The 18,299-nt window shown below is 35.3% G+C and overlaps 1 protein-coding gene across 2 annotated transcripts; it reads left to right on the top strand.

Moving 5' to 3' along the window:
* Nucleotides 1–548: 548 nt before the first annotated feature.
* On the top strand, nt 549–17,656 carry CDK1 (cyclin dependent kinase 1). Of its 2 annotated transcripts, none has more exons than XM_050803070.1 (8): nt 549–678; nt 2,365–2,426; nt 7,196–7,352; nt 8,157–8,280; nt 10,570–10,740; nt 14,705–14,868; nt 14,965–15,106; nt 16,685–17,656. In XM_050803070.1, exons 2-8 carry the CDS (start codon nt 2,390–2,392, stop codon nt 16,781–16,783), a joined length of 894 nt encoding a protein of 297 aa, XP_050659027.1. In that variant the 5' UTR covers nt 549–678; nt 2,365–2,389; the 3' UTR covers nt 16,784–17,656. The 2 variants fall into 2 exon arrangements, with proteins under 2 accessions (XP_050659027.1, XP_050659028.1); XM_050803071.1 differs by having other exon boundaries at nt 670–789.
* The last annotated feature ends 643 nt before the right edge of the window (nt 17,657–18,299 follow it).

Genomic DNA, 18,299 nt, shown 5'->3' with positions numbered 1-18,299 from the left:
AACCCAGGCTCTAAATACATGCCTCTCTATATATATTTAAAATTCTGATGTGAAAATATTTTAAAATTTACATTTCAAATGTTTTTAATTGCATAATACACAAAATGTAAATAATAAAATAATTTAATATTAAATTCAAAAATGAGGTAGAAACAAAGCACAGCGATATAAATAATAAATTTTCCTTTACAGTTTTGAGACCGTCTTTTAAGTTTTCCATTACCTTCTTAAGGTCACTGAAAGGTGCTCCTTGGAGCCAGCCCGCAAATCACGCATTTAGAAAAACATAACTAGACACTCCTAACCCTAAGTATTAGAAGTGAAAGTAATGGAATCTCGATGTAAACCCAATATCACTTTTTTGATGAGCTATTTTGAGGATAATAATTTTGAACTGTGCCAATGCTCGGAGAAAAAATTTAAAAGAAGAACGGAGCGAACAGTAGTTTCCTGTTCCGCTGACTAGAAACAGTAGGACGACACTCTCCCGGCTGGAGGAGAGCGCTTGCGCTCGCACTCAGTTGGCGCCCGCCCTCCTGCTTTTTCTCTAGCCGCCCTTTCCTCTTTATTTCGCGCTCTAGACACCCGGGAAGGCCAGGCTAGCGTAGCTGGGCTCTGATTGGCTGCTTTGAAAGTCTACGTTCTACCCGATTGGTGGATCCGGGGTCCTTTAGCGCGGTGAGTTTGAAACTGCTCGCACTTGGCTTCAAAGCTGGCTCTTGGAAGTTGAGCGGAGAGTTACGCGGTTGTGGTAGCTGCCGCTGCGGCCGCCGCGGGATAATAAGCCGGGTACAGTGGCTGGGGTCAGGGTCGTGTCTAGCGGATGGCCCGGGGACCTCGAAGGGCGAGTATTGAGGAACGGGGTCCTCTAAGAAGGCCAGACTGGAGAGCAGGGACCTGCGCGGAGCCAGGCTGGGCCTCGGGGTGGGGTGGGCAGGGCCTTTGCCTGGGCCTGGGCGTGTGAACCACACTGTGCCGGCTTTAGAGGGAGGCTATGGGAGCCCAGCCTGGCGGGGTTAGGCGGCGTGGGGTTGGGGGTGGGGGTTCGGGGCTGCAGTCGTGAGTTCAGGTCGGCTGTTTAGGAACTGCCTTAGGAGGCTTTCGGGTCTTGATTGAAGCAGAATCCGCTCCCCCACACTGAGCGCCAGCGGAGTGGCAGGCTCCTTCCTGGGCCCGGCCCCTGAGCGCCCTCCCATCCCGCCTCGGAGGTGGGAAAGCGGGACCGCGCCTGGGCCAGGTACAGGCGCAGATTCCTAAAGCGAGGCTGCCCTGAGAAACCGATCCCGGAACTCGTGGGCCTTCTGGGGCTTGCTCTGCCCACGGCCCCGGCCCACCTGGAGCTGTTAAGAACATTCAGCCCAGGCACTTAACACTCATGAGCAGTGTAGTGCAGTTTTTTTCATTTAAAAAGATATATCTCTGCTTCTTTCTGGATTGATTTTTTTCTTTGAAGATGAATGTGGGAAATAGAACTTAAAGGTCTGTTCAGAGCGGGCTTTATAAATGATCTTATCATCAGTGATGGGTGTTAGAAAAATCTAGGTAATTATGCCTGGAGTTCTGACGCTTCATTGACAAACTTCAGAGGAAGTCTTGAACTTCTGGTTGTTTTTTGTTTTTTTTTTTTTAAACCCATTCATTGTGATTCAGGTATACAGTTTTTCTGCTTAGTCCTTGACATTGTGTAGGCTATAATTAGAATTTTATCTGTGGAATTGCACTTTTCATTCTTTTGTTTTAGGGTGCTTAAGTGATATTTCCGACTCTTGGAAAAAGTACCTTGAAAGTCTTGAGCATGTTTGTGACCTCTGCAAGCAGAGGAAAAAAAGATTAAAATTGTCACGTGGGCAACTGGAAACACTTAAAATGTTTTTGCCGCTTTAAACAAAATTTTCCTAATGAACAATCTGAACACATTTTAGTTCTCCCCTTATAACTATAAAAAAATAGTGTTTTGAATAAAATTAGAAATATCATAAAGCGGTATAAATTTGTTGAAATATTTGGGTATAACTTTGGCACACTCAGATACTAGTGTCACAACAAGGGAACATAATTCTGGTTTTTCTTTGGAAAGAATAGACAAGTTGATATCTGAATTTGAGGGTTATTTTGATTGGAAGAAGCTAAATAAATACTACACTAGTATAGAATATACACGTTTCCAATGTCTCAGGAGTCCAGAAGGATGGAAAGTTATTGTAGGAGTCCTTACCCTTGTAAATATTGTTTGAATGTAGTTAATATTTATGGAATAGTTATGTACTGCAGTAGGCACAGTGGAAAATGCTTTACATATAGTGTAATGCTTAAAACTACTCAAGTTAGTGGCATGTAATTAAGTCAGTTTTTCCTTCATTTTAGGATCTGCCATACCCATTGACTAACTATGGAAGATTATACCAAAATAGAGAAAATTGGAGAAGGTGAGTGGTTTTAGTAATATAAATTTTTGGGGATGATTTAACAATGCTACAACTTCTGTAATATGAACACATGTAAATATTTATTAAAATTCAACCATTAAGATGTCTTGTAGTACCAGTGTGCATTAATATATGTTCTTTACTTAATAAACGCAAATTTGTTCACATTTCAAGAGAATTGAAATTACTGAATCCCTAATGACCCATCCCTTCACCCCCATAGTCTTACAGTCTTCTGATACTAAAGAAGTATCAGAAATACTTGTATTTTGAAGACACTATTGATGACTTGCACATGTGTTGAGGGGCAGAGGTTAGGGATGCAGAATTATGCTAATTTCATAATCTATTTTTAGTCTCTTTCAATTATTTTTAGGATGATAAATATTTTTATCCAGCCTTTATAGACTGGTTACAATAATTGACTTAATCTAATTTAAATAAAATTTCTATTTAGTTACCGTAAGAAAAAAATGACCTGTCATATGTACATGTTTAAGCTATTCTAAAACTATAACTTACGTATATAATCATTCCCTTTCTGTGGTACTTGAAGGAATGATCAGATCTATATATGGCACAAATGAGGGGTATATCCCTTCGCCTGTTCCTTAACTCCAACAGAACATTCTCAATTCTCCAGGTACAAAATAATTTGCTAGTAGAATCCAGTTTATATCGGTTCTGCCAGAAGGAAATTCACAACTATATTTTTAATGTGATCAAAGACCTCACTTGACAAGAAATAGTAAAAAAACAAGGGGGGAATACTGGAGGGAATTTAGTGAAATAGGAATGACAAGTTAGTGTGGTGTTCGATTGGAGGGGTGTGTGTGTGTATTTATTTTTATTTTTAAACAAATTAAATACCTCATACCCATTCTACTAAACACATTTTGCTGCTGAATTAAAAATAATGTGATTAGTATGTCTAATGCTTTGTAGTATGTTTCTTAAATTCCCAGGGAATTTGTGTTGATTTCAGTTTGGCATAAAAAGAGACCTTCTTAAAGTATAAATATATTTTTCTTTAAGATGATAGAACTCCAAACCTATAGGAAACTACAGATTTGACTTCTGAGAAAAGTACTTTAATTGCTACCATAAATAAGAGCAGTTAAGAATGTAATTTTAAATGTAATCCATTACATGTATTAAGTCATATGACTCCCATTCTTTATTTCTATAAGTGTGACAGTGGTAAACCCTCTAACTTTTCTGGATCTCGGTTTCTGCCTCTGCAAATGGTGATAATTGGACTTGACACGAAAGATACGATTCAATTGAACAATATTATGGAAAGCATTTGTTTGAGTGCTTTAACTCAGAAAACCTTCAAATGTTTATCATTTGAACATTGTGTTATTACTATGAACACTGTCTCCAAAACTGTCTCTTTACCAGCCTCATCTAATGCCACTCAACTCTAATTCGGATTTCTTTGATGTCCTCAAATGTATCCTGTGATTTGGCCTATGAGTTTTGGCAATGGCTGTTCTTTCTACCTGGAGGCCAGTCTCTACTGGCTTCATTTTTTATCTCCTCCTCTAGTCCAAGAGCATTTTGTAGTTCCCTTTGCATCATGCTTAATAGCCATTTTAATTATTATACCATAGTATCCTTGAGGGCTGGGATTTTTGTCTTGTTCACAACTGTTTGCCCACTGCCTGTCAGTAGTGCCCAACCCACAGGAGATAGCCAAATAGATAATAATAACATCTGTGTTCCTTGTTTGTTCTTCTGAACACTGTTTCTTTTTCTGGCTTGTATTGTTGTTTCTACTCCAAGCCTGATTGTTTTGGATTATGTGCTGGATGTTGTTTTGGAAAAAGGAACTTGTGAAAATAAATGGAGGCCTAAATGATCCACACAGAATTTTCTTTTGGTTCTGCTAGGTATCTGGTTAAAGTCTAGAATTAAAATACTACTTTAAAAGTTATATTTTTTCCCCTCAACTTTTCATTTTGAACATTTCCAAATCTATATTGAAAGGTTTATGCAATGAACTTGTAATAGTTTTACCAAGGTGTTGGTGTTTTGTCATATTTACTTTATTATCTGTGTGTATGTTAGCATTGTTTATTTTTTATTTTTTTCATTGACACATTTTAATTGTATGTATTCATGGGGTATGTTTTGGTGATTTGATACATGTATGTGTTGTATGATCAAATCATACAGAGTAATTAGCATATCCATCACCTCATGCATTTGTCATTTCTTTGTGGTGAGAACATTCAATTGTTTTGCGTTTTAATCCATTTCAAGTAAGTTGTAGAAATGTTCTACCCCTAAATCTGCATGTATATTCTGAATATCCACCCAAGGTCATGCCTTTCATTTGGCAGTTAATGCCTCTTTAATTCTGATTTAGAAGAGTCTGCCTTTTCTCTCACTTGACAGTGAGTCTTGACAACCTAATTCATTTCTTAAATATATCCAGACTTTACTATTTTAAATGTTACAAAAATTGTTCTCTGGTTTCTTCTGAATTACAGAAATCTGAGTGTTGTCATACTAATCTTTGAACTCCTTCCTGTCTTAAGAAAATGTCTTTTTGGATCGTAGAGTAGCTGTATCCATGATGGTGGAACCTTACCTGGCATTTAGTGGGCATTTGATAAATACTTGCTTAATGAAGGTTTTCTGCTTAAGGGCCTCCATAACTTGATCATATCCTACATATTTTTCTTTTGTTTCTTTTTGTTTCCTGGGATAAATCTTCCATTCGATTTACAGTGATCTTCTAGGCTTACCTGTGTTATGATTTTTGTCTCCTTAGTTATTTATATTTATATTTAGTTAAATACCCTAGAGTATTTCTGTCTTTAGAATTCCAAGTTCATTTTGGAGCATATACCATGTATTTCAAAAACAATTTTGGATGATTAACCAATAGAATAGTTCTGCTTTGTTTAACCCCTCTTCCAGTAGTTCAGTGAGAAGTGATATTATCTCTAAAATTCAACACATTGAGTGTTGGCCCCTGGTTAATTGTTAATTCTGAAAGCTATTTAGGATTAGGTGATATTGTACACTTGAGGGAGAAGAAAGGATGCTAGAAAAAAAATTAGTTCTGAACTTAACATTAACTGCTTATGTTACTACATTATGCAAGTGACTGATTTTCCTGAGATCACTTTAACAGTATGCCAGATGATTGTGCTACTGGTTTACCTACTTTTTGTGTTTAATGAGAGCTTAATTTACATCCCCCCAAAAATGTAGATTTTAAGTTTATGAAGGTTATCTACTTTTAAGGATGACTGTGAGGATTAAATATAGTCAATTCTCCTTTAACATAGAGTAATTTTGGTTATCAAAAAGTTATACATTAATCCACAATTTAATCACAATAGTATAAAATGGCTTTTATGTCAGTTTATAGTTTTAAAATGACACCAGTATTTAAGAAAACATAGACTTTTGTATAGAGGTTCTGTCAAAAAAATTAAGCTTAAGTAACATCAATTTGCTACTGCTCAAACTGTTTAATATTCTAAATAAGCAGTTGGTAATTTGTTGGTTTGTTAGCCTTTTTTGCAATATTGCTACCTTCAGAGAAACTCATAAAAGCTATAGAAGAGGCTTTTTTTTCCTAGAACAGTGCACTCTAAACACTTTTGGAGTTAAAACAATGCCGTGGAAAGCAAGCTATTCAACAAAATTTTGTGTGTACTTAAAGGATTCAGGACCTCCCTAAACTCCAACTCAAGTTTAAAAAGACTTACCTAGGGAATTCAGCGTTGCCAGATATATGATGCATTTTAGCTTGTCTTCTCCCTTATTGCCATTTCATTCCCTGTATATCCCCTCCCTGCTATTCCTTATGATTGATACTGTTGCTCACTACCTGAAGCCCAGATATCGAAATCAGTATTTTTATCAACTTGCAAATGGGTGTGAGGCTTTCCTAATATGTAGTACATACTATGTGCTTTATTAGGTTTAATAAACAAACATCTGGTTTTTTTTCTCCATTCTTTTGAGAATGAGGACTGTTGACTGTATTTTGAGATACAGATAAAAGTGTTTTGAAAAGCATAAAGCACTCTACAGTATTTTCTGGAAGTAGCATAATGACTCTTATCAGTAATATTTCTGGAGCCCAAATTTTTACACTATATTTTATGCCTGCTTTATTGCTGGGTAGGATATTGGCAGAAGGTTAATTTTAATTTGCAAATGATCTATTTTGTTCTGTAAAATATGCTGGAACATTAATGGTGATTTAGATGTATAGAAAACTTGTGATGACTACATGAATTTTATTTTTAAGCCATACAGATTGTAGTTACTCTCAATTTCTTTTTGGAAGCAATAAGGGTATGAGTAAGATACTTCCCATATGGCCACACCAGACATTTCTATCATGTGACCCTTATGAGATTCAATAATCTTAAAATCTTTCAGTTTGACTAGGTATGGTGGCTCACGCCTGTAATCTCAGCACTTTGGGATGGCGAGGCAAGTAGATTGCTTGAGCTCACGAGTTCCAGAGCAGCCTGGGAAACATGGTGAAACCCCATCTCCATCAAAAAGACAAAAATTAGCCGGATGTGGTGGCGCGTGCCTGTAGTCCCAGCTACTTGGGAGGCTTGGTGGGAGGATCCCTTGAACCCAGGAGGTGGAGGTTGTAGTGAGCTTTGATTGCCCCACTGCACTCCAACCTGGACAAGAGAACAAGACCCTGCCATAAGGAGAAAAAAAAAAAAAAACTCTTTTAGTTTGTGAGTGTGTCACACAGCATATTATTTACTTTGTTTCAGGTACCTATGGAGTTGTGTATAAGGGTAGACACAAAACTACAGGTCAAGTGGTAGCCATGAAAAAAATCAGACTAGAAAGTGAAGAGGAAGGGGTTCCTAGTACTGCAATTCGGGAAATTTCTCTATTAAAAGAACTTCGTCATCCAAATATAGTCAGGTATGGTATAATATCTGAATGTAAGCCATTTTCTGCATGCTATTTCAAATACAAATTTCAACTTGGAAATCTTTACATTTGCTTAATTTCTTGGTCTAGCCTTACCGAGTGGACTAGAACCCTATTTTTGTTAGTTGAGAATGCTGCACACATGTAAAAGAGAATAGGCTGTTAAAGCAAGAACAGAGTTAGAGGAGATTGGTGATGTAGATTAATATTTGGGGCTGGAAAAGCAAGGTAAATTGGCCATGGGAGTAAAGCCCTTTTCATAGAGCTTTGTCAACTCTCTCCTACTTGAGGAGCTCTAGTTCCTGAAGATCCTTTAGTCAGAGTCTTAAGAAAGGTAGCTAGGTCAAATGAAAAAGATTTTTTTCCTTAATATATTTGCATTGGGTGTTTTTGGAGAGCTGTCTTCCTAACAGTCCAAGTTAAAATCTAATTGTATTTGTCTGGGGCTAGAGATTAGAAGTAGCTTTTAAGGTCAGATACCACTTTAAAATTTATTTTTATAATTCACTTCGATGAAAAAATAAGCTCTCAGCAATTAGTAGCCAACCTAGATAATGTTCTTTTGGAATACAGGCTCCTTATAAACAAGCACCTCCTGTACTAGGCCTAATTTTAAATAGTTGCCCTGAGATTCCTTTCTTAAATTTGAGTTTTGAGTCTCAGCCATTAGGGAAGTTACTACATCTTCCCCAGTTTTTATTATAGCAACTGAAATTATGGAAGGAGTTTTATTTTGTGAAACAGGTCAAAAATGTTTGCTGGATTTTTCTTTCATATATATCTATTTTTTTCCAGTCTTCAGGATGTGCTTATGCAGGATTCCAGGTTATATCTCATCTTTGAGTTTCTTTCCATGGATCTGAAGAAATACTTGGATTCTATCCCTCCTGGTCAGTACATGGATTCTTCACTCGTTAAGGTAAAAGCTTATCTAATTTTATTAATATTTATGCACTGTGGATATAAAGCGACTATATACAGAAGTCCCTGGGTTTTGTGGGAATATGCTTGGAAAAAGTGTTACAAAATAGAATAAGAAAAAGTATTTCATTTTTCTCCCTCATGGTTATACAGGTTAGAGTTACCCATGTTATTACCAGATACTGTTTCTAGTAAGTAAAAAGTAGTGCCTGAGATAACATAGAACTGATAAGTATTGTTGGAAACTAGGGTAGTCTGGTCTTTCTTTGGCTGTGAGATATATGTAAAACAAAGTAATGAAAGCCTAGGGCAGAGTAGTGGTTGTAGGTGTTTTATTCCAGTTTTGAATATGTTTTGCTCAATTTATTGTAGACATTTATTATATTTCAGTTAAATTATAAAATTGTACAGTTTTAAGTACTAAAGTATATAAAAGTATCTTATTCTTACACCAGTTCTACCAAACCACTCTGCAGAGGTAGTGCTGTCGTTAGTTTTATTCATAATCTTATACTTGTATGTTCACTTTGTATGTATATGAAGACTTTTTTACACAAAATGGACTTATTTGCATATGTATAAGTATACATATTTTCCCCTTTTTGTGTAAAACATTATGAAGACATGTAGATCTACCTATGTCTAGTTACATTTTTGATATAATTATTTAAACCACTTCCATATTGATGAACATTTAAATTATTTTCCAACTTGGTTATTGTTGCTCTTATTAACAGTACTGCACTGAATGTCCTTATAGATATTTATCTTTGTATGCAAATTTATAGGATAAATTTTTAAAGTGGGAATGATGGATTGAAGATGTTTATTTACATTTTGATAGATACTGCCGGTTGCCCTCTAAAAAACTTGTAGCAATTTACTCTTAAGTACTCATGGTGTATAACACTTATTGTTTTAGTACATCATTACCAAAACTTGGTTTTATCAATCTTTTAACTATGTGAAAAAGGCATATTAAGATTGTTTTAATTTTATATTTCATGACAATTTAACACTTCATATTTAGCTATTATAAACCGCCTATTCCTATTCTCTACTATATTTTCATTAGGATACTGTCTTTAACAATCTTGCATGACTTTTGGACTTTCTGCTTTTATGTCTTGCTTTTAAGTCTTCCTCACTCAAAGATCGAATGTATTAGAATAATACATGTCAGTATTTTTCTGGTAGTTTTAGTAAGTCCTGTCTTCTACACACACTTTTTTTGTCTTAAATTCTGTATGGGTCAAGATTTATTTTGACTTAAAAACTGGGATACAGATTCGGCTTTATGTTTTTCCAAATGACTAGCCAGTTGTTCTAACTGGTTTTATGTACAGGCAACAATGGTTTTACTTACAATTTTTCAATTTTACAATGGAGCAGAAATGATGCACATTCACTAGAAACCATACTTCATTTACCCATACAACCATTCTGTTTTTTCACTTTCAGTACAGTATTCAATAAATAACGAGGTATTCAACACTTCCAACTATATGCTAATGTAAGTGTTTCGAGCACATTTAAGGTGGGCTATGCTTAGCTATGTTTGGTAGGTTAGGTGTATTCAATGCATTTCGACAAGGTCTTTTCAACTTAGAATAAGTTTATCCAGATGGAGCATCCGTTTTGTTTTGTTTTTGAACGCCACTTGTCCCTCTAAGATGGAGCATCTGTATTATTTCCCAATTTCAAACTGTAAGTCATTTTTCTGTGTACTTTGTTCTTGTAGTATTCATGTTACTTCAAATGTCAATGACATTGTCTTTGGCAACAAATGTCTTGTAAAGCACTTTTCTCTGAACTAAGCAGCATTTTATGATAATTTTATCCATTTCAATATATAATCATAATATCTTTGCCATCACTTTTAGAATCTAATTTTTTCAAAAAGGAAATGAATATGTAAAAATGAAAGATAGAAAAGGCCAACTGTATTGAAGATAGAAAATAGAGTTGGTAGAGGTATATGGAAGAAAATTCAAGAGGCTTCTATGTAGAAAACCAACTTGTAATTTAAGGATGGGGACCAAAAATGTTTAAAGACTAAGTGCATTGACTTGATTATAGATATGTCTATAAGGTGAAGATCATTTTCTTAGGTATGTGATGTTGTATGTAAACGGCTTCCCACCCACAAATGCTTATTAGCCTAAAATGGCCTGAAAGCTCCAGTAATTAAATTATTTCTCTGGAACCTATTTTTTTGTCTTTGAAACAGATTATTTAGAAAATCATGTACTTTGCTTAAGTTTCTAACTTTTTTTGCTTTTTCCAGAGTTATTTATACCAAATCCTACAGGGGATTGTGTTTTGTCACTCTAGAAGAGTTCTTCACAGAGACTTAAAACCTCAAAATCTCTTGATTGATGACAAAGGAACAATTAAACTGGCTGATTTTGGCCTTGCCAGAGCTTTCGGAATACCTATTAGAGTTTATACACATGAGGTAAGTGGAATAGTGGTTTTTGATGGCTTTTGAATGTGTGTGATTGCTAGATTATTTTCTGTATTTGTGAAGTCAAGAAATAATAAAAGATATCTACTCAGTGCCAGTATCAATTTATTGCCTCTCAGCTCCAAATTCATTGATGCTATGTGAAAATGTAACTGAAGCCTTTAAGTATTTTTTCTTTGCCAGCTGCTATGTTAAGGTAGAGGGTACTAGAGAGACACAGCAGGAGGAAAGGATTTTCCTATCTACAGTTTTTACGTTCTCATTATTTTTTACTTTATTTACATTATTCCCATCCTTTGTTGTACTTTAATTCTTTATATTAAACTCTCCCTATGCAAGTCACCACCTCGGTTTCTGTCTCCTGACCGAACCCTTCCTGATTATAGTCAGATTGATTCAAAGACAGGTTTTGTTCCTTAAGGTATATTATTTCTGATACATTTAGGAATTAATTTGTTTAATCTGTGTTATATTGCTGACTTGGCATTTAGTGTTTCTGAAGGAAAGGGAACATTTTATAGTAAAGGATTACTGAAAAGCTTTCTTCTGTGGAGTTGTCTACCCTTGACCCAAAGACTGCCTCCAGATCAAAACTAATAACAGTGCTCATCTGATTAGTTGTCTTGGCTTGTTGTTAGCTCTTTTTATCTTTTTTTTTTTTGAGATGGAGTCTGGCTCTGTTGCCCGGGGTGGAGTGTGTGGCGCTATCTCTGCTCACTGCAAGCTCCGCCTCCCGAGTTCATGCCATTCTCCTGCCTCAGCCTCCTGAGTAGCTGGGACTATAGGCGCCCGCCACCAAGCCTGACTAATTTGCTAATTTTTTGTACTTTTTTTTTTAGTAGAGATGGGGTTTCACCGTGTTAACCAGGATGGTCTTTATCTCCTGACCTCGTGATTCGCTCGCCTCGGCCTCCCAAAGTGCTGGGATTACAGGCATGAGCCACCGCACCCCGCCCTTTTTATCATTTTCTTACATGGCTATATAAATAAGATTATTTTGTTTTCTTTGTCTTAAACAAATGATATTGATCTCATTAGCTTTGTTCTAAGAGGCAATATTTTTACCATATGATAAATATACTAAAATGGTTGGTTAGTTCTGTATCACTAATAAGCTCTTATTTGACTTATTCATGTTTTTTAAATAATGTAAAAATCGTTTTTTATGGACACATTATACATATTTATGGGGTACAGTGTGGTATTTGGATACATGTATGCAATGTGTGTTAATTAAATTGGGGTAGTTAGCATATCCATTGCCCCAAGCATTTATTATTTCTTTTTGTTGGGAACATTCAAAATTCTTTGTTCTGGCTATTTGAAAATTTACAGTAAATTATTGGTAACTAGTCAGCTTACAGTGCTATAGAACACTAGAGCATATTTTTCTTTTTGAGCTGTAATTGTATCCATAAACCAACTTATCTCTATTTTCCTCTTCTAAGCCCTGAATAACCACTATTCTACTCTATGGCCATTAGATCAACTTTTTATGTTTTCATGTATGAGTGAACACATGTAGTATTTATCCTTCTGTGCCTGGCTTATTTCACAGCTCATCCTTGTTGCCTTAAATGACAGGATTTCATTCTTTTATTGTGGCTGAGTAGTAGTCTAGTATTCCATTGTGTGCACCCTCACATGTATGTGTGTGTACACTACATTTTCTGTGTGTGTGTGAGTGTGTGTATACACCACATTTTCTTTATCTGTTGATGGAAACATAGGTTGATTCCGTATCTTGGCTATTGTGAAGAGTGCTTCAATAAACATGGGAGTGCAGCTATCTCTTTGACATAATTGATTTTATTTATTTTGGACATACACCCCCAGCAGTGGGATTGCTAAATTATATGGTAGTTCTAGTTTGTAGTTTTTTGAGGATCCTCTGAACAGTTTTTCACAATGACTGTACTGATTTAAATTCCAACCAACAATGCATAAAAGTTGCCCTTTCTCTGCATTCTTGTCAGCACTTTTTGTCTTTTGATGATAATTACTCTAACTGGGGTGTGATAGATCATTGTGGTTTTGATTTGCATTTCCCTGATGAATAGTGATGTTGAGCACTTTTTCATATACTTGCTGGTCATTTATATGTCTTTTGAGAAAGTTTTATTCAGATCATTTGACCATTTTTAAAATTGGATTCTTACTATTATTTTTTTATTCTGGATATTAATTCTTTGCTGGATGAGTGATTTGCAAATAATTTCTCCCATTCTGCAGATAGCTGCTTCATTCTGTTATTCTGTTATTTGTTTCTTTTGCTGTGCAGAAGCTTTTTAGTTCAATATAATCCCGTTTGTCTATTTGTTGTTGCAGAGACAGGGTGGAATGCCTATGCTGGAATGCAGTGGCGCAAACAGGGCTCACTGCAACCTCCACCTCCTGGGCTCCAGTGATCCTCCCTTGTCAGCCTCCTGAGTAACTGGGCCCATACACTAGGCGTGCAACACTATGCTAGGCTAATTTTTTAAATTTTTGTAGAGATGGGGCTGTCAGCATATTTCCCAGGCTGTTCTTGAACTCCTGGGTTCATGCAGTCCTCTCACTTTGGCCTCCCAAAGTGTTGGGATTATAGGCATGAGCTGCTGCACCTGGCCACCTCATTTGTCTAGTTTTGATATTGTTGCTTGAGCTTTTGAGGCCTTACCCATATGATTTTTGTCCAGGTCAATATCGATAACAGTGTTTGCCCTGTTTTCTTCTAGTAGTTTCATAGTTTAAGGTCTTTTTTAATCCATTTTGAGTTGATTTTTGTGTATGTTTAGTTATAGGGGTTTAGTTTCATTGTTCTGCATATGGATTATCCAGTTTTCCCAGCACAATTTATTGAAGAGATTGGCTTTTCCCTAGTGAATGTTCTTGTCATCTTTCTCAAAAATGAGTTGACTGTAAATACATGGATTTATTTCTGGATTCTCTATTTTGTTCTATTGGTCTATGCATCTTTTTTTATGCTATATCATGCTATTTTGGTTACTATAGCTTTGTAATACATTTTTGAAGTCAGGTGGTATGATGCCTTCAGCTTTGTTCTTTTTGCTCAAGATTAGTTTAGCTATTTTGGGTCTTTTTTTGGTTCTATATGAATTTTAGGATTTCTTTTTATTTTTGTGAAGAATGTCCTTGGTATTTTGATGGAGGTTGCACTGAATTTGTAGATTGTATTGGGTGGTAATATGGTCATTTTTATATTCTTGCAGTTCATGAACATGGGATGTCTTTTTTTTGTATCTTCCTAATTTTTTTCTTCAATGTTTTATAGTTTTTGGTGTAGAGATTATACATCTCCTTGGTTAAATTTATTCCTAGGTTTTTTTGCAGCTAGTATACATTAGATTGCTTTCTTGATTTATTTTTCAGCCAGTTTGTTATTGGTGTATAGAAACTTTTAATTTTTGTATGCTGATTTTGATTTTGTATACTGCAACTTTGTTAATCAGTTCTAAGAGTTTTTGGTGGACTCTCTTCAGTTTTTCTGTATATCATCTCTGCACACAGGGACAATTTGACTTCTTCCTTTGCAATTTGGATGCCCTTTATTTCTTTCTCATGTTTCTTATTCATGTTATAATGGTACTGTTATGTACCATCTTAGCAAGTGAAAAGTACCTGCACTTTGTTCAGTATCACCCCAAATCTATTATCAGTGGGTTTGGTTTTTCAGTGAGGGGGAAGGTAAGGCTGTATAACTGTCTTGATCTTTAGTGATTTGAAAAGCAAAAAAAAAGATTTATTATGCTTTTATCTGTTTTGTCTTCTAATGAATAAAACTTAGAAATGAAATATTTATCTTCAATTTTGTGTACCTTTAATTGACTTAAACAATATTATTGGTGGCAGTCATACAGCCTTTAAAGGACAGTCCTAATGAAAATATAGATGTTCAAGTTTAGTTAATTTTATGCACCACATTTATTCATTGTAAAAATTTGTTTTCTAATAGGTAGTAACACTCTGGTACAGATCTCCAGAAGTATTGCTGGGGTCAGCTCGTTACTCAACTCCAGTTGACATTTGGAGTATAGGCACCATATTTGCTGAACTAGCAACTAAAAAACCACTTTTCCATGGGGATTCAGAAATTGATCAACTCTTCAGGATTTTCAGGTAGCTATTAAAAACTGAGATAATAAAGGTAACATATGTAACAATGAGATTACATTTATGCTTTAACTAAGAAATTTTTGTTTTCCTGTTTTTTAGAGCTTTGGGCACTCCCAATAATGAAGTGTGGCCAGAAGTGGAATCTTTACAGGACTATAAGAATACATTTCCCAAATGGAAACCAGGAAGCCTAGCATCCCACGTCAAAAACTTGGATGAAAATGGCTTGGATTTGCTCTCGGTAAGGAGTGCCCTTTATACTGAATTCCAAATTATTGATGATTCAGAATATATTCAGTTCTTTCTTTTACCTAGAAAATAGGAAGAATGCTCACATTTTTTACATTGTATTATGCTAGCTTCATTTTAGATATCAAGAGGCACTAGTGGCTTTGAGAGGAAGATTTAGCATTAGTTTTTGTTTTTTATCTGACAAGTAGCTATGGACATTTTGAGGGAGAGACCAGGATTAATACACTTTTTTTTTCAAGTTGCTGAATTGTAGTGGCTCACTTTTCTAGCATTTTTGTCATTACTAAGCCCTCTTAGTTTATGCTAGATGTAAGCGTTTTTCTTATTGGTTGATATTTTAAATTATTAAAGCCATCTTCAGAATAAGCTTTATTCGTACTTTGTACCTAGCTTCTCCATCAGAAGGATCTATTGCTATACCATTGTATATGTTTTCTCATTGGTCTTTGGGTTACTTTCAGAGTGTGAAAACTCCTTATGCCACAAAATTAAGCTTAGATTTCCCTCAGATCAAATACAATAAATCAGATTCCTTAGTCTAGCCACAATTGACATACCTTGGAGTGGATAAATCTTTGTTGCTGGCATTGTTCTGTGCATCATAGCTTGTTTAGTGGCATGGCATCACTGTCTTCGACTCTCTAGATGCCAGTAGTATACTCTTCACAGTTAGGACAACCAAAAGTGTCTCCAGATATTGCCAAATGTCTCCTGATGGGCAAAGTCTATCCTAGTTGAGAACCATTATTGTAAATTAAACTTGGTTTCAAATTTGAACTTTATTCCTTAGCTCTGTGAACTTGGGCAAGTTACTTCCCTTTGAGCCTCAATGTCCTCATTTGTAAAATGGCACTAATACCTACTTTTAGCTGTGGGAATTGAGTACCATGATTTATCCAAAGCAGTTTGTATGGTGCTGGTTACATGAGAGTTCAGATGGTAACTAGTTAGTAAAATCTCTAGTCTGCTTGTTGATTTTATTTTATTTTTTTAAGATTAGTGTTTCTTAAAGATCAAATTTACAATCCTAAACTTTATTTAGCTTTTTCTGGTGCATAAACTAATTTATACTAAGTTGTCTGACTGTAATTCTTTTAGTGACTCAATTTTAGCTATTTTTATAACACATTGTGCTGTGAAGGGTTTTATTTGGAACTTGTTGGAAGCTACATCAGAAACTGCCATAGTTAATTGCCATTTAAAGAATGTTGTAAATAACTCAGGTGGCCATTTAATTCTCAACGTAAATATAATTAACTAGACATCTTTCCTATATTTATGTCTTAGTTTTAAAGCTATTTCTGAATGCTTGAGTCTTACCATAATTGATAACAAAAAGAGGTTATCGAGAGTATCTGTGATTTACGGAGTAGGTTATTCTAGACCTCAAGGGTGAAATGTAGGGGAGGAGACATTTGTATGTTAAACTAGTGGAAATGCTCATTTAATAGATATTCACTGAAAGTATTAGTTTTCGTTTATTGCTAGAAAAGTTGAGGTTTTATGGAGATTTTGTAAAAAATGATTTATTTCCTAAATAAATATCTCTTTTTCTTTTTTCTCCCAGAAAATGTTAATCTATGATCCAGCCAAACGAATTTCTGGCAAAATGGCACTGAATCATCCATATTTTAATGATGTGGACAATCAGATTAAGAAGATGTAGCTTTCTGACAAAAAGTTTCCACATGTTATAACAACAGATAATTGTGTTTTTATTGTTAACTCTTGTCTATTTTTGTCTTATATATATTTCTTTGTTATCAAACTTAAGCTGTACTTCATCTTCTAATTTCAAAAGTATAACTTAAAAATGTAAATATTCTATATGAATTTAAATATAATTCTGTATATGTGTGTAGGTCTCACTGTAACAACTATTTGTTACTGTAATAAAACTATAATATTGATGTCAGGAATCGGGAAAAAATTTGAGTTGGCTTAAATCATCTCAGTCCTTATGGCAGTTTTTAGTTTCCTGTAGTTGGAACTACTAAAATTTAGGAAAGTGCTAAGTTCAAGTTTCATAATGCTTTGAAGTATTTTTATGCTCTGAATGTTTAAATGTTCTCATCAGTTTCTTGCCATGTTGTAACTATACAACCTGGCTAAAGATGAATATTTTTCTACTGGTATTTTAATTTTTGACCTAAATGTCTGAGCATTCGGAAGGAGAAAACTAGACAGATTTGAGAAATGATGCTAAATTTATAGGGAGTTTTCAGTAACTTAAAAAGCTAACACGAGAGCATGCCAAAATTTGCTAAGTCTTACAAAGATCAAGGGCTGTCCGCAACAGGGAAGAACAGTTTTGAAAATTTATGAACTATCCTATTTTTAGGTATGTTTTGAAAGCTTTTTGTCTAAGTGAATTCTTATGCCTTGGTCAGAGTAATAACTGAAGGAGTTGCTTATCTTGGCTTTCAAGTCGGAGTTTAAAACTACACATTTTGACATAGCGTTTATTAGTAGCCAAAAGGCTCTAATGTATATTTAGCTAAAATTACTAGCTTTGGGAATTAAATTGTTTAACTAATAATGCTGCTCATTGTGATTCTTATAAGCAGCCTAATTTGAATTATTTGCTGCAATCAAGAGAAGTGTACAATAGTTTTATTACTTTTTTAGCGTACTTCTATCCTTTTTCCAACCGTATCTCCTCTATTTTTCCTCCTGGTTAACAGGCTAGAATGTGCATTCCTGGATTACTGATTTTTACACTCGACTGGATATGTAATGAGGGATCTATCTAATTCATCTTGTCTTGGAAATGTTGCACCCTAGAAGAAAGTGTGTGTCACGTTCTTCAGCAGCAGGACCTCTTATGATTGGTGGTTTGGTTGTCCTGTTCTGTAGTCTTTGGTGGAAGCCAGTTTGTTCTTAAGAGAATCTAGAGCCTATTAATGGAAGTCATTTAGGGTTATATTGTGGAGGGTTCTTTAGGATTGCATGGCAGGAATTGGGTAAATGAAAGGTAACACTAAAGACTGGAGATGGTATAATGGCGTATCTATAGGTCTGTGTTCCCTTGTCTATGAAGTGAGGCATTGAACTAGATCTGTTTTGCAAATTGTGGCTTGCAACCCGTTAGTGATTTACAGCCAGCATTAATCACAATCCCTTTCCTACCCCAGTGTAGAACAGAAACTAGCAATGTATCCTATATAATTATTTACTTATTT

This window comes from Macaca thibetana, chromosome 9, assembly GCF_024542745.1.
Source record: "Macaca thibetana thibetana isolate TM-01 chromosome 9, ASM2454274v1, whole genome shotgun sequence".
NCBI lineage: Eukaryota > Metazoa > Chordata > Mammalia > Primates > Cercopithecidae > Macaca > Macaca thibetana.
This window is presented reverse-complemented; position numbering and strand designations above follow the sequence as displayed.

Coding starts and splice junctions, on each gene's coding strand:
- CDK1 (XM_050803070.1), top strand. CDS start 2,390: ATGGAAGATTATACCAAAATAGAGAAAATTGGAGAAG. Junction 7,353..8,156: donor CGTCATCCAAATATAGTCAG/GTATGGTATAAT, acceptor ATTTTTTTCCAG/TCTTCAGGATGTGCTTATGC. Junction 10,741..14,704: donor TTAGAGTTTATACACATGAG/GTAAGTGGAATA, acceptor GTTTTCTAATAG/GTAGTAACACTCTGGTACAG.